Genomic DNA, 27,073 nt, shown 5'->3' on the forward strand with positions numbered 1-27,073 from the left:
CATCAAGACATCATAACATCATGACATCATAACATCCTAACAACATCACATCATGACATCATAACATCATAACATCATGACATCATAACATCATAACATCATGACATCAAGACATCATAACATCATGACATCAAAACATCATAAAATCATTACATGACATCATAACATCATGACATCCAGACATCATAACATCATGACATCATAACATCGTGACATCATAACATCATTGTCACGTTCTGACCATAGTTCTTTTGTGTTTTCCTTGTTTTAGTGTTGGTCAGGACGTGAGCTGGGTGGGCATTCTATGTTGTGTGTCTAGTTTGTCCGTTTCTATGTATGGCCTGATATGGTTCTCAATCAGAGGCAGGTGTTAGTCATTGTCTCTGATTGGGAATCATATTTAGGTAGCTTGTTTTGTGTTGGGGTTTGTGGGTGGTTGTTTCCTGTCTTTGTGTTCTCTGCACCAGATAGGGCTGTTTTGTGTTGGGGTTTGTGGGTGGTTGTTTCCTGTCTGTGTTCTCCGCGCCAGATAGGACTGTTTTGGGTTGGGGTTTGTGGGTGGTTGTTTCCTGTCTTTGTGTTCTCTACACCAGATAGGACTGTTTTGTGTTGGGGTTTGTGGGTGGTTGTTTCCTGTCTTTGTGTTCTCTGCACCAGATAGGACTGTTTTGTGTTGGGGTTTGTGGGTGGTTGTTTCCTGTCTTTGTGTTCTCTGCACCAGATAGGGCTGTTTTGTGTTGGGGTTTGTGGGTGGTTGTTTCCTGTCTGTGTTCTCCGCACCAGATAGGACTGTTTTGGGTTGGGGTTTGTGGGTGGTTGTTTCCTGTCTGTGTTCTCCGCACCAGATAGGACTGTTTTGTGTTGGGTTTTGTGGGTGGTGTTTCCTGTCTTTGTGATCTCTGTACCAGATAGGACTGTTTTGTGTTGTGGTTTGTGGGTGGTTGTTTCCTGTCTTTGTGTTCTCTGCACCAGATAGGACTGTTTTGGGTTGGGGTTTGTGGGTGGTTGTTTCCTGTCTTTGTGATCTATGTACCAGATAGGACTGTTTTGTGTTGTGGTTTGTGGGTGGTTGTTTCCTGTCTTTGTGTTCTCCGCACCAGATAGGACTGTTTTGGGTTGGGGTTTGTGGGTGGTTGTTTCCTGTCTTTGTGTTCTCTGCACCAGATAGGACTGTTTCGGGTTTGTGGGTGGTTGTTTCCTGTCTTTGTGTTCTCTGCACCAGATAGGACTGTTTTGTGTTGTGGTTTGTGGGTGGTTGTTTCCTGTCTGTGTTCTCTGCACCAGATAGGACTGTTTTGTGTTGTGGTTTGTGGGTGGTTGTTTCCTGTCTTTGTGTTCTCTGCACCAGATAGGACTGTTTTGGGTTTTGCCACGTTTGTTATTTTGTATTTGTGTAGTGTTCACGTTATCGTCTTTGATTAAACATGTTGAACACGAACTACGCTACGTCTTGGTCCTCCGATCCTTCTCGCTTCTCCTCCTCAGACGAAGAGGAGGAGGAAAACCATTACAATCATGACATCCAGACATCATACATCAAGACATCATAACATCCTAAAATCATGACATCATAACATAATGACATTACATCATGAGATGGACAGTCATTAGAAAGTTCATGGTTTGAGTGGTCATCTGAGGGAAAGGCAGGCAGCATGGTCTCATCAAGGTGCCTCGCTGTCTCTGTCTTTTCCGTAACGTTAGCTATATACTATCATTGCTCTTTAAGTAAATGTTAGCTGACCCATATCTGGCCATATCCATCTCTCCCACTGACCCACTCTCAGTGGAGTCAGACCTCAAATAGAGCATGCTCAGTAGGGACATGTGGTGTGAAATTGATCATTCCTAATTATTCCTCTGAGGTGTGAAATATGCGGATGTCATAGACCAACGGCATCATTTCCTCCTCTGTTTGCTCACTATAATGCTGGGATGGGAGGATCCGCAGAGGGGGCAATGAAACAATTAGAAGGACAGGAGGCTTGCACACAAGCAAAAACACAAACACCCCTACACAAATACACACATACATGAATATTCAGTCTCCTCAATTACACTGGAATTCTGCTGCATGGAATCACCCCGACTATTCCTCATTATGCAACATGTCCAGAGGGTATGATAACCGAATGCTCTACATTATTAATAACTAGTAAACGGTTGGTAAATAAAGAGACCGAATGTTCGCTTCCTGATTGTAGATAAATGGGGTATGATCTGTCTGTCTGTCTGTCTGTCTGTCTGTCTGTCTGTCTGTCTTATTAACCAGGAGAGGCAGGGAGAGAGAGGGAGCAAGAAGGGTGAGGGTGCATTTTTCGAGGGTGTTGATGTGTGTAGCCTATGTGTGTGTGTGTGCTTGTGTGTGTGTGCATATGTGCGTGTGTGTGTGCACCTGTGCGTCTTGAAATTAGAGCGTGTCTGGGAGGAGAAGGGGGATGAGTAGCCTACTCATGTTTATTTATTTTTTAACAAAAACCCATTGTTTCATACTGTTGAGTGAATGGGCATTTACTCTCTCTCTGTGTGTGTGTTAGTGTGTATGTTTCTGCTTGAGTGTGTATGTTAGTGTGTGTTTTAGTGTGTGTGTGTTAGTGTGTATGTTTCTGCTTGAGTGTGTATGTTAGTGTGTGTTTTAGTGTGTGTGTTAGTGTGTGTGTGTGTTAGTGTGTATGTTTCTGCTTGAGTGTGTATGTTAGTGTGTATGTTAGTGTGTGTGTTAGTGGGTGTGTTAGTGGGGGTGTTAGTGGGGGTGTTAGTGGGTGTGTTAGTGGGGGTGTTAGTGGGGGTGTAAGTGGGTGTGTTAGTGGGTGTGTTAGTGGGGGTGTTAGTGGGGGTGTTAGTGGGTATGTTAGTGTGTATGTTAGTGTGTATGTTAGTGGGTGTGTTAGTGGGTGTGTTAGTGGGGGTGTTAGTGGGGGTGTTAGTGGGGGTGTTAGTGGGTGTGTTAGTGGGGGTGTAAGTGGGGGTGTTAGTGGGGGTGTTAGTGGGGGTGTTAGTGGGTGAGAGAGTGGGTCTGTGTTAGCACATGAAGGAGGGGTGGGGAGCTCTGTTAGCAGAACAAGCGAGTTTCTCCTCCTCCTCTCCTCCTTCTGCACAGCTCTCTGGTCTCCGTGGTAACCACACCTCACCATGAGGGAGCGGGGGCTGAGGACATGCGCACACACACTCAAACACACACTCAAACACACAATCAAATGCACACACAGAAACACACAGCAACACACACACATGGCTGAAGGCTTATTATTCAAAGGCAGCTGAGAGCATGAATGATAACACAAGTCTTTATGGATCTCCTCCTGCTTTCTTCACAGCTCTCCTATTCAGAGATTCCTATCTGCTTCTGTTCATATTCACACTGCCCTGTCATCTCTGAGCAGTGAGTACAAAGCATACTCCCCACGATGTGACACCCAAAGAAACACACACACACACACACACACACACACACACACACACACACACACACACACACACACACACACACACACACACACACACACACACACACACACAAGGTTGCTGCTGGCTTGCTCATGCATTGATAGTGTAGCTCAACAGCATATTCACTGTGAGAGCTAGCAGCTCCCATCTCCGTCACCACACCCCCACAGAGAGTCTGACCTTCTCACTCGGCCTGCCCAGCTCCCTGCACCCTCACTGGGCCAAGGCTCCAGAGACCTCCCCCTATCTGTGGTAACACAGACCGTACAGTGACCATATCCCTTTATGAGGACAGATACTGATACAGACACACACCACATTGTCTATGTATTGCTATGGTAAGCACAGTATAGGGAGCAGCATCTATGCCATACACCTATGTGATGCATCTCTTTAGTACCATGCCTCCCTTATGGACAAGAACAGACAAAGACAAACCCTTTCTGTAGCACATAGTGACCCGTTTTCTACAGCTGTATGCCTCCTCTGTGTGTGCTTCCTGCTGTAAGATCAGTGCAGCAGAGATACAGCCTTCTGTAGGCTTGTGTAACATAGAGACTATTACAGTCCTCTGTAGGCTTGTCTAACATAGAGACTATTACAATCCTCTGTAGGCTTGTGTAACATAGAGACTATTACAGTCCTCTGTAGGCTTGTCTAACATAGAGACTATTACAATCCTCTGTAGGCTTGTGTAACAGACAGACTATTACAGTCCTCTGTAGGCTTGTGTAACAGAGACTATTACAATCCTCTGCAGGCTTGTGTAACATACAGACTATTACAGTCCTCTGTAGGCTTGTGTAACAGAGACTATTACAGTCCTCTGTAGGCTTGTGTAACAGACAGACTATTACAGTCCTCTGTTGGCTTGTGTAACAGACAGACTATTACAATCCTCTGTAGGCTTGTGTAACAGGAATACTATTAAAGTCCTCTGTAGGCTTGTGTAACAGACAGACTATGCAGGAGTGTGTTATAATAATGCTATCAATAAAACCCCACCCTACTGCAGCATTACGCTACTGACAAAGCTACTGTGGTACAGTGGGAAGGGAGAGAGAGAGGGAGGAGAAAAGGAGGGAGAGAGAGAGGAGGAAAGGAGGTAGAGAGAGAGGAGGAAAGGACGGAGAAGGATAGGAGGAAGTGAGGGAGAGAGAGAGGAGGAAAGGAGGGAGAGAGAGAGGAGGAAAGGAGGGAGAGAGAGAGGAGTAAATGAGGGAGAGAGAGAGGAGGAAGGCAGGGAGAGAGAGAGAGAGAGAGGAGGAAGGGGGGATGGAGAGAGGAGGAAGGGAGAGAGTGGAAGGCAAGTGAGAGAACGAGAGAGAGAAAGGAGGAGGGAGAAATACAGTAAACTGGGAGCGAATGAGAGAGGTGGAGAGAAAACGAGTGAGAGACGGTGAGTGAGAAATACAGTAAAATGGGAGAGAATGAGAGAGATGGAGAGAAAACGAGGGAGAGACGGGGAGTGAGGGAGAGAGAGAAAGTGGAAGAGAATGAGAGAGGTGGAGAGAAAATGAGGGAGAGACGGGGAGTGAGGGAGAGAGAGAGGAGGGAGTGAGGGAGAGAGAGAAAGTGGAAGAGAATGAGAGAGGTGGAGAGAAAACGAGGGAGAGACAGGGAGTGAGGGAGAGAGAGAAAGTGGAAGAGAGCTGAAAGGGAAAGAAAGAAGGAAGAGAGGGATGGAGAAATGAGAGCAGAGAGAAATGTGTAAAGATGGGAAGTCATGCAAAAGAAACCCACAACTTGTGTAACATCACATGGCCAATTGCCTATTCCTTAAATACATTTTCCATAACCTCAAATTATTCAGAGATAGATTTGAGGAGTTTTTAAACATCATATGCACATACACACACACACACACACACACACACACACACACACACACACACACACACACACACACACACACACACACACACACACACACACACACACACACACACACACACACACACACACACACACACACACACACATACACACACACACGATGAATCGCTCCCAGTATTTAATCCAACTAGTACTTAATCATTTATTTCCAAATCTGTGTCCCCCTCGTTCCTGGATAAGTAGGACAGGGGCGGGACCAGAGTCATAGGAAGGAACTAGATGAAAACCAGGCCACAGCAATATGCAGCGTGCACACACACACACACACCCGGCAGATATAGATACAGACCGAGTAACCAAACACAACACTCACATGGAAAACAATGGCACAATGCCCACAATGCTTTGGACTCACATAATTAGCTACTGCACTGTGACAGCAAAATAACTGGATGAAAACTAGCATCTTACCATGGCTGAAATCACACTGTTGTCTACCTTCGTGCCTTCATGGCTTATGTCAAATTGATATAAAGACATTAACGTAATGCTACAGCGATCATCTTTCATATCAGAATAACTGTGCATAAGGAAATGTGACCTCTCGGAAAAGACCAAGCAAACTATCATTTCTGAAGTCAACAGACGACAGTGTGTTATTGAAGCTGCAGAGCTGAATCTAATTGGAAGTCAGCATGCATGCGAGTGTCTGGGTTACTAGTTTAGTAGTGTCTGGGTTAGTAGTTTAGTATTGTCTGGGTTAGTAGTTTAGTAGTGTCTGGGTTAGTAGTTTAGTAGTGTCTGGGTTAATAGTTTAGTATTGTCTGGGTTAGTAGTTTAGTAGTGTCTGGGTTACTAGTTTAGTAGTGTCTGGGTTAATAGTTTAGTATTGTCTGGGTTACTAGTTTAGTAGTGTCTGGGTTACTAGTTTAGTAGTGTCTGGGTTAATAGTTTAGTATTATCTGGGTTACTAGTTTAGTAGTGTCTGGGTTAGTAGTTTAGTATTGTCTGGGTTAGTAGTTTAGTAGTGTCTGGGTTAGTAGTTTAGTATTGTCTGGGTTAGTAGTTTAGTAGTGTCTGGGTTAGTAGTTTAGTATTGCCTGGGTTAGTAGTTTAGTAGTGTCTGGGTTAGTAGTTTAGTAGTGTCTGGGTTAGTAGTTTAGTATTGTCTGGGTTAGTAGTTTAGTAGTGTCTGGGTTAGTAGTTTAGTATTGTCTGGGTTAGTAGTTTAGTAGTATCTGGGTTAGTAGTTTAGTATTGTCTGGGTTAGTAGTTTAGTATTGTCTGGGTTAGTAGTTTAGTATTGTCTGGGTTAGTAGTTTAGTATTGTCTGGGTTAGTAGTTTAGTAGTGTCTGGGTTAGTAGTTTAGTATTGTCTGTGTTAGTAGTTTAGTAGTGTCTGGGTTAGTAGTTTAGTATTGTCTGGGTTAGTAGTTTAGTAGTATCTGGGTTAGTAGTTTAGTATTGTCTGGGTTAGTAGTTTAGTATTGTCTGGGTTAGTAGTTTAGTATTGTCTGGGTTACTAGTTTAGTATTGTCTGGGTTAGTAGTTTAGTAGTGTCTGGGTTAGTAGTTTAGTATTGTCTGGGTTAGTAGTTTAGTAGTGTCTGGGTTAGTAGTTTAGTATTGTCTGGGTTAGTAGTTTAGTAGTGTCTGGGTTAGTAGTTTAGTATTGTCTGGGTTACTAGTTTAGTAGTGTCTGGGTTAGTAGTTTAGTATTGTCTGGGTTAGTAGTTTAGTAGTGTCTGGGTTAGTAGTTTAGTAGTGTCTGGGTTAGTAGTTTAGTAGTGTCTGGGTTAATAGTTTAGTAGTGTCTGGATTAGTAGTGTACGAGACAGAGGAATGACCTGTGTTAGAGGAAAACAACCATGCTATCAAAACCAAGGCCATGGTTGGCTGTTGATTGGGTATCCACACAATAAGCATCAGCAAAAATAACTCTGATAGGCTGTCCAGACCTCACACGCCTATAAAAAGCTCTTTGATTTGCTCTCAAAGAGTGTCTGGGACACAGGCGGTGTCCGATAGAATCACAGTCCCCTTGGGGCCACCTTCGGAGGGGTAAGAGCCCCACAGCATAACTGCTTCGCTACCTCCCCCCTTTCACCCACCGTGACACACATGCTCCCCCCCTCCCAGTTCCCCTACCCCTCCCTCATCTCCCCATTCTAAAGAGCACTACCATGAACCGAGGACAGGGAGCCCACGAGGACAGAATAGGCATCTATTATGTACAAACACTGTCAGTGACACACTATTACACACGTATAGAGAGAGACTAAGACGACATTGAAACACGTATAATCAGGGATTTTACTATACCGTTAGTTTTCTGGGTTGTGTGTGTGAGAGAGACTGGGGGCGACTTCGGGGATCCTGCCTTAACGTTTCACTTCTCATCTGTATCCAAAACAGAAACACAACAAACATTTGTAGCGCACAAACAATATGATCTGCCACCCCACGTCTGTTAGGCTTGCAGGGAAAAACAGAGAAATGTGTCCGGAATTGCCAAGAATGCAGCCATGCTGCATTCAACTGTACATACTGTATTTAAACTGGGTGATATTCACAACGCATTTAATCACTGTTACACATGCACATATATGTGTAAAGAGCACACGCACATGTTTGTGTGTGAGTGAACAGGATATGGGCCAGAACCCCCTTCCTCCAGCTAAACAATACAGACGAGAAACACATTAGCAATAGCCATCAATACCTCTCTGAACACGCACTCAGCGTCAGCATAGTACATCACTGAACATTGACACACACACACACACACACACACACACACACACACACACACACACACACACAGTGATTGAGTTAGTTCAGCCTTTGACCAGGAGAGGGGGATTTGTCCTTTAGTTCCTTTCTAAACCCTGGCTCTCGACTAGAGATGAGATGATTAGATTCTCCTCACAATACACCCACCTCCACAAAACCACATATCGCTTGATAAATACACCCAGTCTCACCCACCCACAAAACCACACATCGCTTAATAAATACACACTCTCACCCACCCACAAAACCACATATCGCTTGATAAATACACACACTCACCCACCCACAAAACCACACATCAATTGATGAATACACACACTTTCACCCACCTCCACAAACCACATATCAATTGATAAATACACACACTCTCAACCACCTCCACAAAACCACATATTGCTTGATAAATACACACACTCTCACCCACCTCCACAAACCACATATCAATTGATAAATACACATTCTCTCAACCACCCACAAAACCACATATTGCTTGATAAATACATTGACTCTCAGACACACAGCACATAAACTATATCCGTGGTTCAGGTATTAAATTTGTCTGGGATGCTACCATGCGTGCATCTCTCTCCCCTGCGGAAATTAAAAAGACAAACTCCCATCGTGTTCTGAACAAGAGAGACAGAGTACACAGCTGTACAAAACCCAGCTCTCTCGGCCAGATACTCATCTACACAATGACTCGCTGAAGACACCCAGCAAATCTCCATTTACACAGAAATCTAAACCCGGGCACACCATGCTTCTTACTGACAGCCTAATCATCCACAGAACGGCTGTGTCACTCTTTCTCAATAGACAGATATATAAGATAGCAGTGCAGCCTTAACGTATTTTTGTAATACCGGCCTCCTTCATACATATTAGGAGGTATGCAGGCAGTTTACAGTACTGTGTGGGCCTCTAGGACCAGCCTTGGTGTGGGAGGCCTTGACCCACTTCTTCAGATAGGACTGAATAATGCAGAGGAGCTCTGGTCTGCAGAGAGAGAGAGAGAGAGACTTTGGAAGCAGTTTGAAAGGGTTTCTCAGCCTTCTCCACTTTATAAAATAATAACTCAGCCGTTCCCAAAGCTTCACCTCTCGCTGTAGTTCTTCGTGGAAAACCTTCCACTTTCAACATAAAAATTGAATCACGTACATGGACATCTCCCCAACACATGCATCATCAAAAGCCTTGCTGTCATGCCAGATGCATGCATTAACCAATGTGGTGTGTGTGTGTGTGTATGCTACATTTCATTGGTGCCCTGTATGTAAGTCACATGTCCAACATACATTACAGTTCTCTAAGGGGGCTAAAGACCCTAGTCTGATGACTCACACTCAATTCTTCCGCTGCTCTGTCATTCGCTACATACTTTAGCCTGAGACTGCCATAATTGAAGTCATTTGTGGGAACGAGGGGCGCGAGGGGTGTTGTACAAAACAAAGTCATTAGTGATTGGATGATCTCTAACCAAGCAGAGTATCAAAGCAAACGAGGATTTTTCAACCCACCGCTTTACCTACGCGTGTTCTGACTCTGACCCAACCCATCGGTTTCTGGACCAATCAGACGGCCCTGAATGTGTTCGCGTTCGGTAAAGGGTTGGGGAGGTACTCAGATCCAGACTCATTGAGGAGAAGAAACTAACATCCATGGGCGTGGCGTAGTGATGTGCAGATGATGATGTGCATGTAGAGATACTGGGGTGGAAAAGAGCAAGAGGATAAGTAATAATATGGGGATGAGGTAGTCGTGTGTGCTATTTACAGATTGGCTGTGTACAGGCTCGGACAGCTGATGCTTAACTTAAGGATTGGGGTTCCATCAACAGGACAGTTGTAAATCATGCTGAGCGTTATGTCAAGATCGCAGATTTTAGATAAACAACAAATTTTGATACATATAAGTGTCTTATATCGGCTGAAAGCTTAAATTCCTGTTAATATAACTGCACTGTACAATTTACAGTAGCTATTACTGCGAAAAAATGCCATGCTATTGTTTGAGGAGAGCTCCAAACAACAAAACACTTTTTTTCACCACGATAGGTTTGATAAATTCACCTCTGAAGGTGAAATGTGTGCTTACATTTTCAAATATTGCTCTGATTTATCATCCAAAGGGTCCCAGAGATAACACGAAGTGTCGTTTTGTTAGATAAAATCCTTTTTCATATCCTAAAAGGGTCCATATAGCATGCACAATCGATTTTGTATTTCCACTCGTTCAATTTGCAAAGAAAATAATCTGTGAAAATCTCACCCTACAAGTTGTTTCAAAAAGTCAAATCACATTTGTATGTATTTTTCAGAGATCCTAGAAGGTAACAAGACTTCACTATATCATTAGGGGTGTAGTATATCCTATAGGACACCATCATTGGTCAGAGAGCGACGCCTTCTTGGCATGCCGATGAAGCAGGCTGTCATCACTTGAACGACTGTATCTGTGTCAAATAAGCACCAATTGGGGTCAAACAAAGCTAGATAGATAGCCAATGAGCTGGACTTTACGGGAGTATCCAGAAACCATGTATATGTCGTAAAATGTAGCTACTAACCTTGTACGACAGCATGCCTTTTCATTTTGGACAACATTTATAAGGATATTCAGAGTTATGAAGTTATGAAAACTGGTTATTTGCAAATGTTGATCTTATAATATGGCTATTAATACTTGGAAAGTTAAATTAAAGTTCAAGTTTCCCGATTTGATTATATTCTTGCAGAAAAATATAATATGAATGTGAATACCTCCTTCACGATGTGCCCTAATGTACCTGGGGACTTCACACTAAAAGTCTTGTAGTTCGCTCATACTTCAAGTTATCCATCTGAAACTTTGCACATACACTGCTGCCATCTTTTGGACACTATCGGAATTACAACCAGAGAGATGGCTAGAACTGTGACCTATCTCTTGCATTTCAAAGATGGTGGTAGAAAAACAATGGTTGTTTTTTCTTTGTATTTTCTTCTACCAGATCTATTGTGTTATATTCGTATACATTCAATTCACATTTCCACAAACTTCAAAGTGTTTCCTTTCAAATTTTATCAAGAATATGCATTTCCATGCTTCAGGGCCTGAGCTACAGGCAGTTAGATTTGGGTATGTAATTTTCGGCGAAAATGGGGGGAAAAAGGGGGGCTATCCTTATTAAAGTCAGAGAGGGAGATACAAGACTCCAGCTTCAGAGATTTTTGCAATTCGTTCCAGTCATTGGCAGCAGAGAACTGGAAGGAAAGACAGCCAAAGGAAGTGTTGGCTTCGGGGGTGACCAGTGAAATATACCTGCTGGAGCGCATGCTACGGGTGGGTGTTGCTATAGTGACCAGTGAGCTGAGATAAGGTGGGGCTTTACCTAGCAAAGACTTATAGATGACCTGGAGCCAGTGGGTTTGGCGACGGATATGCAGCCAACGAGAGCGTACAGGTCGCAGTGGTGGGTAGTATATGGGGCTTTGGGGATAAAACAGATGGCCCTGTGATAGACTACATCCAGTTTGCTGAGTAGAGTGTTGGGGACCGAAGTCAAGGATCGGTAGGATAGTCAGTTTTACGAGGGTACTGTATTTTGGCAGCATGAGTGAAGGATGTTTTGTTGCGAAATAGGAAGCCAATTCTAGATTTAATTTTGGATTGGAGATGCTTAATGTGAGTCTGGAAGGAGAGTTTACAACCTAATCAGACACCTAGGTATTTGTAGTTGTCCACATATTCTAGGTCAGAACCATCCAGAGTAGTGATGCTAGACGGGCGGGTGGGTGCGGGCAGCAATCGGTTGAAGAGCATGCACTTAGTTTTACTAGCATTTGAAAGCAGTTGGAGGCCACGGGAGGAGTGTTGTATGGCGTTGACGCTCATTTGGAAGTTTGTTAGCACAGTGTCCAAAGAAGGGCCAGATGTATACAGAATGGTGTTGTCTGCGTAGAGGTGGATCGATGGCGGTTATGATATCGTTTAGAACCTTGAGCGTGGCTGAGGTGCACAAATGACCAGTTCGGAAACCAGATTGCACAGCAGAGAAGGTACGGTGGGATTTGAAATGGTCAGTGATCTGTTAGTTAACTTGGCTTTCAAAGATTTTAGAAAGGCAGGGCAGGACTGATATAGGTCTATAACAGTTTGGGTCTAGAGTGTCTCCCCCTTTCCAATCTTAGGGGATCTCAGACGATACGAAAGAGGTTGAATAGGCTAGTAATACACGTTGCAACAATTTCGGTGGATAATTTTAAGAAGAGATGGTCCAGGTTGTCTAGCCCAGCTGATTTGTAGGGATCCAGATTTAGCAGTTCTTTCAGAACCTCAGCTTTCTGGATTTGGGTGAAGGAGAAGCGCAGGGGGGGGGGGGGGGTAGGGAATTGGGCAAGATGCTGAGGAGGGTGCAGAGCTGTTTGCTGGGGTAGAGGTGGCCAGGTGGAAAGCATGGCCAGCCGTTGAATAATGCTTTTTGAAATGATCGATTATCATAGATTTATTGGTGGTGACAGTGTTTCCTAGCCTCAGTGCAGTGGGCAGCTGGGAGGAGGTGCTCTTATTCTCCATGGACTTTACAGTGTCCCAAAACTTTTTTGAATTAGTGCTACAGGAAGCAAATTTCTGTTTGAAAAAGCTAGCCTTCGCTTTCTTAACTGACTGAGTATATTGGTTCCTGACTTCCTTGAAATGTTGCATATTGCGGGGGCTATTCGATGCTAATGCAGAACGCCACATTATGTTTTTGTGCTGGTCAAGGGCAGTCAAGTCTGGGGTGAACCAAGGGCTATATCTGTTCTTAGTTCTACATGTTTTGAATGGGGCATGCTTATATAAGATGGAGAGGAAAGTGCTTTTGAAGAGCAACCAGGCATCCTCTACTGTCAAGAGGTTAAATAAAATGTTTGTAAAGGACTGTAGTAAGTGCCTATTAAGTGCCTAATAAAGTAACAAGGTTGACCGTAACCGGGTTGACCGTAACAGGGTTGACCGTAACAGGGTTGACAACTTCAGCCATACATCTCCTTGTGACCATGGCAATAGAAGAGGAATAATTTAATGCATGCTTCACAAATGTGTTTAAATTGTTCAAACATTTCTAGCCTCTCGATCTACTAGTGCTGAGAATTGCCAGGGACCTCACAATACGATATTATCATGATACTTGTGTGCCCATATGTATTGCGATTCAATACTGTGATTGTATTGTGACTTGATGTTCGAAACATATTTCTCACTGTATGTCTGCTGCAGGGGGACAAGAGAAGTCCATGAGAAAATACCTTTTGATCAGTCATGGAAATCAAAGTGCTGAAAACATGTTGGATCACTTGAAGAGGGAGGGGAGACAGTATGTATGAAGAGGGAGGGGAGACAGTATATATGAAGAGGGAGGGGAGACAGTATATATGAAGAGGGAGGGGAGACAGTATGTATGAAGAGGGAGGGGAGACAGTATATATGAAGAGGGAGGGGAGACAGTATGTATGAAGAGGGAGGGGAGACAGTATGTATGAAGAGGGAGGGGAGACAGTATGTATGAAGAGGGAGGGGAGACAGTATATATGAAGAGGGAGGGGAGACAGTATATATGAAGAGGGAGGGGAGACAGTATATATGAAGAGGGAGGGGAGACAGTATGTATGAAGAGGGAGGGGAGACAGTATATATGAAGAGAGAGGGGAGACAGTATATATGAAGAGGGAGGGGAGACAGTATGTATGAAGAGGGAGGGGAGACAGTATATATGAAGAGGGAGGGGAGACAGTATATATGAAGAGAGAGGGGAGACAGTATATATGAAGAGGGAGGGGAGACAGTATATATGAAGAGAGAGGGGAGACAGTATATATGAAGAGTGAGGGGAGACATATATGAAGAGAGAGGAGAGACAGTATATATGAAGAGGGAGGGGAGACAGTAGATATGAAGAGGGAGGGGAGACAGTATATATGAAGAGGGAGGGGAGACAGTATATATGAAGAGGGAGGGGAGACAGTATATATGAAGAGAGAGGGGAGACAGTATATATGAAGAGTGAGGGGAGACATATATGAAGAGAGAGGGGAGACAGTATATATGAAGAGGGAGGGGAGACAGTAGATATGAAGAGGGAGGGGAGACAGTATATATGAAGAGGGAGGGGAGACAGTATATATGAAGAGAGAGGGGAGACAGTATATATGAAGAGTGAGGGGAGACAGTATATATGAAGAGAGAGGGGAGACAGTATATATGAAGAGAGAGGGGAGACAGTATATATGAAGAGTGAGGGGAGACAGTATATATGAAGAGAGAGGGGAGACAGTATATATGAAGAGTGAGGGGAGACAGTATATATGAAGAGAGAGGGGAGACAGTATATATGAACAGGGAGGGGAGCCAGTATATATGAAGAGTGAGGGGAGACAGTATATATGAAGAGTGAGGGGAGACAGTATATATGAAGAGGGAGGGGAGCCAGTATATATGAAGAGTGAGGGGAGACAGTATATATGAAGAGGGAGGGGAGACAGTATATATGAAGAGGGAGGGGAGACAGTATATATGAAGAGTGAGGGGAGACAGTATATATGAAGAGGGAGGGGAGACAGTATATATGAAGAGGGAGGGGAGACAGTATATATGAAGAGTGAGGGGAGACAGTATATATGAAGAGGGAGGGGAGACAGTATATATGAAGAGGGAGGGGAGACAGTATATATGAAGAGGGAGGGGAGCCAGTATATATGAAGAGGAAGGGGAGACAGTATATATGAAGAGGGAGGGGAGACAGTATATATGAAGAGGAGGGGAGACAGTATATATGAAGAGGGAGGGGAGACAGTATATATGAAGAGGGAGGGGAGCAGTATATACGAAGAGGGAGGGGAGACAGTATGTATGAAGAGGGAGGGGAGACAGTATAAATGAAGAGGGAGGGGAGACAGTATATATGAAGAGGGAGGGGAGACAGTATATATGACCATATTAGAGAGACATATTTCCCTCAGATTACACAGATCCACAAAGAATTCGAAAACAAATCCAATTTTGATAAACTCCGATATCTACTGGGTGAAATTCCACAATGTGCCATCACAGTAGCAAGATTTGTGACCTGTTACCACCAGAAAAGGGCAACCAGTGAAGAACAAACACCATTGTAAATACAACCCATATTTATGCTTATTTACAGTGCCTTGCGAAAGTATTCGGCCCCTTTGAACTTTGCGACCTTTTGCCACATTTCAGGCTTCAAACATAAAGATATAAAGCTGTATTTTTTTGTGAAGAATCAACAACAAGTGGGACAAAATCATGAAGTGGAACGACATTTATTGGATATTTCAAACTTTTTTAACAAATCAAAAACTGAAAAATTGGGCGTGCAAAATTATTCAGCCCCTTTACTTTCAGTGCAGCAAACTCTCTCCAGAAGTTCAGTGAGGATCTCTGAATGATCCAATGTTGACCTAAATGACTAAAGATGATAAATACAATCCACCTGTGTGTAATCAAGTCTCCGTATAAATGCACCTGCACTGTGATAGTCTCAGAGGTCCGTTAAAAGCGCAGAGAGCATCATGAAGAACAAGGAACACACCAGGCAGGTCCGAGATACTCTTGTGAAGAAGTTTAAAGCCGGATTTGGATACAAAAAGATTTCCCAAGCTTTAAACATCCCAAGGAGCACTGTGCAAGCGATAATATTGAAATGGAAGGAGTATCAGACCACTGCAAATCTACCAAGACCTGGCCGTCCCTCTAAGCTTTCAGCTCATGCAAGGAGAAGACTGATCAGAGATGCAGCCAAGAGGCCCATGATCACTCTGGATGAACTGCAGAGATCTACAGCTGAGGTGGGAGACTCTGTCCATAGGACAACAATCAGTCGTATATTGCACAAATCTGGCCTTTATGGAAGAGTGGCAAGAAGAAAGCCATTTCTTAAAGATATCCATAAAAAGTGTTGTTTAAAGTTTGCCACAAGCCACCTGGGAGACACACCAAACATGTGGAAGAAGGTGCTCTGGTCAGATGAAACCAAAATTGAACTTTTTGGCAACAATGCAAAACGTTATGTTTGGCGTAAAAGCAACACAGCTGAACACACCATCCCCACTGTCAAACATGGTGGTGGCAGCATCATGGTTTGGGCCTGCTTTTCTTCAGCAGGGACAGGGAAGATGGTTAAAATTGATGGGAAGATGGATGGAGCCAAATACAGGACCATTCTGGAAGAAAACCTGATGGAGTCTGCAAAAGACCTGAGACTGGGACGGAGATTTGTCTTCCAACAAGACAATGATCCAAAACATAAAGCAAAATCTACAATGGAATGGTTCAAAAATAAACATATCCAGGTCTTAGAATGGCCAAGTCAAAGTCCAGACCTGAATCCAATCGAGAATCTGTGGAAAGAACTGAAAACTGCTGTTCACAAACGCTCTCCATCCAACCTCACTGAGCTCGAGCTGTTTTGCAAGGAGGAATGGGAAAAATGTTCAGTCTCTCGATGTGCAAAACTGATAGAGACATACCCCAAGCGACTTACAGCTGTAATCGCAGCAAAAGGTGGCGGTACAAAATATTAACTTGAGGGGGCTGAATAATTTTGCACGCCCAATTTTTCAGTTTTTGATTTGTTAAAAAAGTTTGAAATATCCAATAAATGTCGTTCCACTTCATGATTTTGTCCCACTTGTTGTTGATTCTTCACAAAAAAATAAAGTTTTATATCTTTATGTTTGAAGCCTGAAATGTGGCAAAAGGTCGCAAAGTTCAAGGGGGGCGAATACTTTCGCAAGGCACTGTACATTCCCTTGTGTTCTTTAACCATTTGTACATTGTTACAACACTGTATATATATATATATATATATATATATATATATATATATATATATATATATATATATATATGTATAATATAACATTTGTAATGTCTTTATTGTTTTGAAATGTCTGTATGTGTAATGTTTACTGTTAATTTGTATTGTTTATTTCACTTTTGTGTATTATCTACCTCACTTGCTTTGGCAATGTTAACACATGTTTCCCATGCCAATAAAGCCCATTGAATTTTATTGAATATATGAAGAGAGAGGGGAGCCAGTTTATACAGTTGAAGTCAGAAGTTTACATACAATTAGGTTGGAGTCATTAAAACTAGTTTTTCAACCACTCCACATATTTCTTGTTAACAAACTATACGTTCATCTGTACAAACAATAATACGCAAGCAAAAACCCCATGGGACCAGGCAGCCGTCACACTGCCCAGGAAGGTGACGCATTCTGTCTCCTAGAGATGAACGTACTTTGGTGAGAAAAGTGCAAATCAATTCCAGAACAGCAGCAAAGGACCCTGTGAAGATGCGGGAGGAAACGAGTACAAAAGTATCTATATCCACAGTAAAACAAGTCCTATATCGACATAACCTGAAAGGCCGCTCAGCAAGGAAGAAGACACTGTTCCAAAATTGCCATAAAAGAGCCAGACTACGGTTTTGCAACTGCACAATGGGGACAAAGATCGTACTTTTTGGAGAAATGTCCTCTGGTCTGATGAAAAAAATAGAACTGTTTGGCCATAATGACCATCGTTATGTTTGGAGGAAAAAGGGGGAGGCTTGCAAGCCGAAGAACACCTTCCCAACCGTGAAGCACGGGGGTGACAGCATCATGTTGTGGGGGTGCTTTGCTACAGGAGGGACTGGTGCACTTCACAAAATAGATGGCTTCATGAGGGAGGAAAAGTATGTGGATATATTGAAGCAACATCTCAAGACATCAGTCAGGAAGTTAAAGCTTGGTCGCAAATGGGTCTTCCAAATGGACAATGACCCCTAAGCATACTTCCAAAGTTGTGGCAAAATGGCTTAAGGACAACAAAGTCAAGGTATTGGAGAGGCCATCACAAAGCCCTGACCTCAATCCCATAGACAATTTGTGGGCAGAACTGAAGAAGGGTGTTCGAGCAAGGTGGCCTACAAACCTGACTCAGTTACACAAGCTCTGTCAGTGGGAATGGGCTAAAATTCACCTAACTTATCATGGGAAGCTTGTGGAAGGCTACCCGAAACATTTGACCCAAGTTAAACAATTTAAAGGCAATGCTACCAAATACTAATTGAGTGTATGTAAACTTCTGACCCACTGGGAATGTGATGAAAGAAATAAAAGCTGAAATAAATCATTCTCTCTACTATTATTCTGATATTTCACAATCTTTAAATAAAGAGGTGATCCTAACTGACCTAAAACAGGGAATTTTTACTTGGATTAAATGTCAGGAATTGTGAAAAACTGAGTTTAAATGTATTTAGCTAAGGTGTATGTAAACTTCTGACTTCAACTGTATGAAGAGGGAGGGGAGACAGTATATATGAAGAGGGAGGGGAGACAGTTTATATGAAGAGGGAGGGGAGACAGAAGATATGAAGGAGGGGAGACAGTAGATATGAGGAAGGAGATGGACACAACAAAGATTTAGGATGGGAATACACAAGGAGAGAAAGAGTGACAATGCTGTGAGAAAGGGAAAAAAAATATCCCAGAAAGAGAAAAATATAGGAAAAAAAGAGAGGCCAAAGAGACAGAATGGAGAGGAGTAGAGTGGAAAGAAGTGGCACAAGTCAACCACTCCTCTGAGACTGACGTCCCTGTTTGTTCTTTCTCTCAGCTCTGCTTTTACAAATCCACTTTTCATGGCACCGTTAAGACGTTTCCCGCTAATCGCATTACCCAAGCAACAAAGTGGAATTATCACTGACACGTGTTTAACGGACACCCTAATCCTGGAAAACTGGGAATTCTGACAGCACCGGCAGAATGGAAGCAGATTTAAACCCGAGCACCAGGAGGAATCGGGAAGCATTGTGTGTTTGTACTGAGAGCTAGACAAGGTCAGAGGAAACGACTCGACGACACAAGGGGCAGAAACACTTTGATTCAGAACTATGCCAGAGGGCACTGGAAAGGGAGTGTGAATTAGGTAGTTAGAAGTCAACAGGAGATCAGCAAAGCAACCGCATGACCACGCTTCTTTCCTCTCTAATCCAATCACAGACAGACAGGAAGGGAAACAGAATTACATCACATGTAACGTTTGGGTGGTTTTACCGTCTGTTTTATTTCCTGGAAAAAGTCTTCGGCTTTTAACACGCAACTCTTATGAGAGTTAAACAATGGTCTCGTTACCCGGTGTGATAACATGTTAACTGGCCTACTTTATCAGAGTAGCTGATCTAGTATGTAAACCATCTATCCTTCATCATATCATTACTGACTATAACACACTGTTGATCTCTGAACCATCTCTCCTTCATCATATCATTACAGGCTATTCATTTATTTTTATTTAACCTTTATTTAACTAGCCAAGTCAGTTAAGAACAAATTCTAATTTACAATGACGGCCTACCCTGGCCAAACCTTGACGACGCTGAGCCAATTGTGCGCCACCCTATGGGACCCCTAATCATGGCAAGTTGTGATACCAGCCTGGAATCAAACCAGGTTCTGTAGGGACGCCTCTTGTGCCGAGATGCAGTGCATTAGACCGCTGCGCCACTCGGGAGCCCGGCTATGACACACTGCTGATATCTAAACCATCTATCCCGGTCTCATCAGGATGCTCTACGACACGTCTGAAAGGATAGAGGTCTGATAGCATAGAGGTCTGACAGCATAGAGGTCTGATAGCATAGAGGTCTGATAGCATAGAGGTCTGATAGCATAGAGGTCTGATAGCATAGAGGTCTGACAGCATAGAGGTCTGATAGCATAGAGGTCTGATAGCATAGAGGTCTGATAGCATAGAGGTCTGATAGCATAGAGTTCTGACAGCATAGAGGTCTGATAGCATAGAGGTCTGATGGCATAGAGGTCTGATGGCATAGAGGTCTGACAGCATAGAGGTCTGATAGCATAGAGGTCTGATAGCATAGAGATCTGATTGCATAGAGGTCTGAAAGCATAGAGGTATGATAGCATAGAGGTCTGATGACTGTGACGTCATGTGTTGCTACAATGCTGTATTGTCTTAGGTGTCTCTTTATGTAGTTCAATGACTGAAAGTGGTCTGATAGGATATAGGTCTGATAGGATAGAGGTCTGATAGGATATATAGGTCTGATGGGATAGAGGTCTGATAGGATATAGGTCTGATGGGATAGAGGTCTGATAGGATAGAGGTCTGATAGGATATATAGGTCTGATGGGATAGAGGTCTGATAGGATACAGGTCTGATGGGAAAGAGGTCTGAAAGGATATAGGTCTGATGACTGATATGATAGAAGTTTGATGACTGATAGGATAGAGGTCTGATAGGATATAGGTCTGATGACTGATAGGATAGAGGTCTGATGACTGATATGATAGAGGTCTGATGGCTGATAGGATAGAGGTCTGATGACTGATAGGATAGAGGTCTGATGACTGATAGGATATAGGTCTGATGACTGATAGGATAGAAGTCTGATGACTGATAGGATATAGGTCTGATAGCATAGAGGTCTGATGACTGATAGGATAGAGGTCTGATGACTGATAGGATAGAGGTCTGATGACTGATAGGATATAGGTCTGATGACTGATAGGATAGAGGTCTGATGACTAATAGGATAGGGGTCTGATAGGATATAGGTCTGATGACTGATAGGATAGAAGTCTGATGACAGATAGGATAGAGGTCTGATGACTGATAGAATAGAGGTCTGATGACTGATAGGATAGAGGTCTGATGACTGATATGATAGAGGTCTGATGACTGATAGGATATACAGTGACTTGCGAAAGTATTCGGCCCCCTTGAACTTTGCGACCTTTTGCCACATTTCAGGCTTCAAACATAAAGACATAAAACTGTATTTTTTTGTGAAGAATCAACAACAAGTGGGACACAATCATGAAGTAGAACGACATTTATTGGATATTTCTAACTTTTTTAACAAATCAAAAACTGAAAAATTGGGCGTGCAAAATTATTCAGCCCCCTTAATTTAATACTTTGTAGCGCCAACTTTTGCTGCGATTACAGCTGTAAGTCGCTTGGGGTATGTCTCTAGCAGTTTTGCACATCGAGAGACTGAAATTTTTTCCCATTCCTCCTTGCAAAACAGCTCGAGCTCAGTGAGGTTGGATGGAGAGCATTTGTGAACAGCAGTTTTCAGTTCTTTCCACAGATTCTCGATTGGATTCAGGTCTGGACTTTGACTTGGCCATTCTAACACCTGGATATGTTTATTTTTGAACCATTTCATTGTAGATTTTGCTTTATGTTTTGGATCATTGTCTTGTTGGAAGACAAATCTCCCTCCCAGTCTCAGGTCTTTTGCAGACTCCATCAGGTTTTCTTCCAGGATGGTCCTGTATTTGGCTCCATCCATCTTCCCATCAATTTTAACCATCTTCCCTGTCCCTGCTGAAGAAAAGCAGGCCCAAACCATGATGCTGCCACCACCATGTTTGACAGTGGGGATGGTGTGTTCAGCTGTGTTGCTTTTACGCCAAACATAACATTTTGCATTGTTGCCAAAAAGTTCAATTTTGGTTTCATCTGACCAGAGCACCTTCTTCCACATGTTTGGTGTGTCTCCCAGGTGGCTTGTGGCAAACTTTAAACAACACTTTTTATGGATATCTTTAAGAAATGGCTTTCTTCTTGCCACTCTTCCATAAAGGCCAGATTTGTGCAATATACGACTGATTGTTGTCCTATGGACAGAGTCTCCCACCTCAGCTGTAGATCTCTGCAGTTCATCCAGAGTGATCATGGGCCTCTTGGCTGCATCTCTGATCAGTCTTCTCCTTGTATGAGCTGAAAGTTTAGAGTGACGGCCAGGTCTTGGTAGATTTGCAGTGGTCTGATACTCCTTCCATTTCAATATTATCGCTTGCACAGTGCTCCTTGGGATGTTTAAAGCTTGGGAAATCTTTTTGTATCCAAATCCGGCTTTAAACTTCTTCACAAGAGTATCTCGGACCTGCCTGGTGTGTTCCTTGTTCTTCATGATGCTCTCTGCGCTTTTAACGGACCTCTGAGACTATCACAGTGCAGGTGCATTTATACGGAGACTTGATTACACACAGGTGGATTGTATTTATAATCATTAGTCATTTAGGTCAACATTGGATCATTCAGAGATCCTCACTGAACTTCTGGAGAGAGTTTGCTGCACTGAAAGTAAAGGGGCTGAATAATTTTGCACGCCCAATTTTTCAGTTTTTGATTTGTTAAAAAAGTTTGAAATATCCAATAAATGTCGTTCCACTTTATGATTGTGTCCCACTTGTTGTTGATTCTTCACAAAAAAATACAGGTTTATATCTTTATGTTTGAAGCCTGAAATGTGGCAAAAGGTCGCAAAGTTCAAGGGGGCCGAATACTTTCGCAAGGCACTGTAGGTCTGATGACTGATAGGATATAGGTCTGATGACTGATAGGATATAGGTCTGATGACTGATAGGATATAGGTCTGATGACTGATAGGATATAGGTCTGATGACTGATAGGATAGAGGTCTGATGACTGATAGGATAGAAGTCTGATGACTGATAGGATAGAGGTCTGATGACCGATAGGATAGAAGTCTGATGACTGATAGGATAGAGGTCTGATGACTGATAGGATATAGGTCTGATGACTGATAGGATAGAGGTCTGATGACTGATAGGATAGAGGTCTGATGACTGATAGGATATAGGTCTGATGACTGATAGGATAGAGGTCTGATGACTGATAGGATAGAGGTCTGATGACTGATAGGATAGAGGTCTGATGACTGATAGGATATAGGTCTGATGACTGATAGGATAGAGGTCTGATGACTGATATGATAGAGGTCTGATGACTGATAGGATAGAGGTCTGCAGACTAGTGCTGAGGTCTGTAGTTTACCCTACATGTACATGTCACTACAGGTAAATGCACATCTACACACACTCATTTGTTAACAGGCACACATACATGCATGTGCACACGCACATAGTAGTCATGCCTTCCTCGCCCCAATGGTACACACTCAGCAACTCGTTAACCTTGTCTACACATAACTCACACAATATCAGAGTCACACTGTCACTGACCACAGAGTCAAAAATACACATTCTGAACCCTCTCAAACAAAGTATTGTCACATGGGCCGACTCAGAATCACATGATGAATACTACCACACGGTCAAAAGCAATCAACTACAACTCAGTTAAAACTGAATCAGAATGACACAAAGAGTCCCAAAATTTCACCACACAGATACAGTACAATATTTTAGTCTCAGTGCTTGAGGCTACAGAGACGGTGAAAGGTAGCCCTTTCCCTCTCACTGTCACTGCCGCAGCCACGCACAGGTGAAAGGCACTGCTGATGATAGCTTCATTCTCCACAGAGAGAACAGAGGATGGGGTGAGGAGAGGACTGTCCCCACTGTGAGAGGAGAGGATGGGGTGAGGAGAGGAGAGGACTGTCCCCACTGAGAGAAGAGAGGATGGGGTGAGGAGAGGAGAGGACTGTCCCCACTGAGAGAAGAGAGGTTGGGGTGAGGAGAAGAGAGGACTGTCCCCACTGAGAGAAGAGAGGATGGTGTGTGGAGAAGAGAGGACTGTCCCCACTGAGAGAAGAGAGGATGGTGTGTGGAGAAGAGAGGACTGTCCCCACAGAGAAGAGATGATGGGGTGAGGAGAGGAGAAGACTGTCCCCACTGAGAGAAGAGAGGATGGGGTATGGAGAAGAGAGGACTGTCCCCACAGAAAGAAGAGAGGATGGGGTGAGGAGAGGAGAGGACTGTCCCCAAAGAGGAACAGAGAATGAGACTGGGTAGAAGGGAGGAGAGGGGAACTCCCACCATAGACAAACAGACAGACTGACAGGAATATAGATTTGGAAAAGTGAGGATGGGGTGAAGACTGTCCCTACAGACAAAGAGACAGACTGACTGAGACTTGGCAGGAAAGAGGAAAGGAAATGACAAGAAAGATAAGAAAATAAAAGGAAAGGAAAAGGGACAGAAATGAGAGCAGATAGTGGGGGACTAAATTAAAGGAGGACAATGAAACAGAAAAGGAGAGAATATAGGAGAGGAGGAACCAATGGAGCAGACACAGGGAGAGAGAGAAGGAGAAAGGTGTCAGCCATTTTACATCAGACTGCACTCACACTAGGAGACAGAGGGGGGCATAAGAGAGAGAGAAGGATCGAGGGAGAAACAGGATGTGTGGGAGGAGGTGGAGATAGCAAGATCAGCTCTTTGTGAGAGAGAAGGGAAGATGGAGTGAGAGAAAGTAAGAAGCAGAAACTAAGGAGAGAGCAAGTGGGAAATAGCTAAGAAACAGAGTGGCTGTTAGAATAAGGGAGATGGGGGAGAGAAGGAGAGAAAGAGGGAGAGAAGGATGGAGAGGAGGGGGGAGAGGGGGAGATAATCTTGGAGAGGAAAGAAGTAGGGAGGGGGAGAGAGTAGGAGGTTGAGGGGGAGAGAAGGAGGGAGAGGGGGAGAGAAGAAGGGAGAGGTAAAGGGGAAGAGAAGGAAGGAGAGGGGGAGAAAATTAGGGAGATGGGGGAAGGTGGGAGAAGGGGGAGAAGGAGGGAGAAGGGGAGAGGAGGAGAGAAGGAGGGAGGGATGCGAGAAGGGGGAGAGAAGGAGGGAGGGTTGAGAGAATTAGGGAAAGGGGAGTGTCATGGACAGAGAGGGGGGAAAGTGATGGAGAGAGAGGGGGGAGAGATGGAGGGAAAGGGGGAGAGATGGAGGGAAAGGGGGAGAGATGGAGGGAGAGGGGGGAGAGATGGAAGGAGAGGGGGGAGAGAAGGAGGGAGAGGGGAGAGAGATGGAGGGAGAGGGGGGAGAGAAGGAGGGAGAGGAGGGAGAGATGGAGGGAGAGATGGAAGGAGAGGGGGGAGAAGAAGGGAGGGGGAGAAATTGAGGGAGGGGGGAGAGATGGAAGGAGAGGGGAGAGATGGAAGGAGAGGGGGGAGAGATGGAAGGAGAGGGGGGAGAGATGGAGGGAGAGGGGGAGAGAAGGAGGGAGAGGGGGATAGATGGGGAGAAGAGAGAGAAGGCTGTCTGAGTCATTTAGTCTCATAGCGTAATGCTCCTCCATTACACCGACATCCCACTGTTAATTCATACAGGACGCCCACTAGATAAGATGGTGGGAAAGAGAGTAGAGGAGAGCATTGACTGACAGAGGCAGAGGAACAACACACACACACACACACACAAACACACACACAGGAAAGAAGGGTGGATAAATAGGTTTGACAGGCAAAGCTTGAGCAGGTCTGTCTCGCTGTGCAGATGGTTGTCTCACTGACGTTAAGCTATTATAATGCAGTTATTACCCACAATGCCCAAATCTCTGAAAAATCTTCTTTATGGCAGATGGTCTCCCTAAAAATAAACAGCCCACAGACAGAAACAGAGAGGGACATAAAAAAACTACATGTGGGCTAGATGAGTCACTCACTGCCCAGGCCTCAAGTACTCTCAATCGTGGGCAGTTATTTCCAGGAAAGCAGGGCTCAAAATGTATCAAAGAGAGATTTCCATCAAGGCTGGAACCCTTAAAAAGACACAGTTAGATAAAAGCAGCAAACACGGGAGCATCGTCATCCCATTAACCTGTGGATATAGAGTTGTAAACATATGTACAGGGAAGAGAGAGAACAGTGGTCTTCTGAGACCTGGCCTATTCACATATGAATGGAAATACACAGGTCAAGACGCATGCATTAACCAATGGTGTGTGTGTGTGTGTGTGTGTGTGTGTGTGTGTGTGTGTGTGCGTGTGTAGGCCTGTGTATGTAGCCTAAATGGCCACAGGGGAATCAAAACCCTGCAGTTGGTGACTCTGCTCTGCTATCTCCAACAGCCAGAAAAACACTTTCCATTCAGTCTTCTATCGGTGGATAAACGTCAACATTAAATGGATTCGTCAGTGAAGTGTCAATCAGCAACTGTGGCCACATTCAAGTGTAGGCGTCTTACATCTAGTCAGCCTGCAGTGGGCGTCGTTACAGTGTGTGTGGACAGGCAGCTTAACAGGGCTGAGTTCAACATGCGGAAAACATTTTGCAATGTGGCACAAACATTTGTACAATCTTGAATGAAAGGTTACAGTAACATCGAAATATTCCTTTTCTTCAGCCATCATTCTGCAAGTGGACGTTCAACAAATGTGTTTAGGTCGTATAACTCTATACTGTGTGGCTTTTCTGGCTCAGTGACTTGGATGACCTCCTAGTGACCTCTAGCAGTAAGATAAGAGTATAGACGACAGTAAGATAAGAGTATAGACTACTGTAAGATAAGAGTACAGACACTGTAAGATAAGAGTATAGACTACTGTAAGATAAGAGTATAGACTACAGTAAGATAAGAGTATAGACTACTGTAAGATAAGAGTATAGACTACAGTAGGAAAAGAGTATAGCATACAGTAAGATAAGAGTATAGACTACTGTAAGATAAGTGTATAGACTACAGTAAGAAAAAAGTATAGACTACTATAAGAGTATAGACTACTGTAAGAGTATAGACTACAGTAAGATAAGAGTATAGACTACAGTAAGATAAGAGTATAGACTACAGTAGGAAAAGAGTATAGAATACTGTAAGATAAGTGTATAGACTACAGTAAGAAAAGAGTATAGACTACTATAAGAGTATAGACTACTGTAAGAGTATAGACTACTGCAAGATAAGAGTATAGACCACTGTAAGAGTATAGACTACTGTAAGATAAGATCATTTGAAACTGTAAGATAAGAGCATACACTACTGTAAGAAAAGAGCATAGACTACTGTAAGATAAGAGTATAGACTACGGTAAGATAAGAGAATTTGAAACTGTAATATAAGAGTATAGACTACTGTAAGATAAGAGTATAGACTACGGTAAGATAAGAGAATTTGAAACTGTAATATAAGAGTATAGACTACTGTAAGATAAGAGTATAGACTACTGTAAGATAAGAGTACTTGCTACTGTAAGATAAGAGTATAGACTACGGTAAGATGAGAGTATAGACTACTGTA

At 43.5% G+C, this 27,073-nt stretch overlaps 1 protein-coding gene across 6 annotated transcripts in view; it reads right to left on the reverse strand.

The window, feature by feature from the left end:
* The window catches only part of LOC110504859 (protocadherin alpha-C2), a 184,893-nt gene that overhangs the window by 107,318 nt on the left and 50,502 nt on the right, over nucleotides 1-27,073 (reverse strand). For 5 of the 6 annotated variants that reach the window (XM_090219545.1, XM_036969643.2, XM_090219546.1 and 2 more), the window contains exon 2: nucleotides 7,605-7,682. The exons of the other annotated variant lie outside the window; for it this stretch is intronic. In XM_090219545.1, the coding sequence (XP_090075671.1) occupies nucleotides 7,605-7,682 (78 nt within the window). The remainder of the gene's footprint in view (nucleotides 1-7,604; nucleotides 7,683-27,073) is intronic. 6 annotated transcript variants of the gene reach the window in all.

The sequence above is a fragment of the Oncorhynchus mykiss genome, chromosome 25, assembly GCF_057628025.1.
Source record: "Oncorhynchus mykiss isolate SJ-2025 chromosome 25, ASM5762802v1, whole genome shotgun sequence".
Lineage (NCBI taxonomy): Eukaryota > Metazoa > Chordata > Actinopteri > Salmoniformes > Salmonidae > Oncorhynchus > Oncorhynchus mykiss.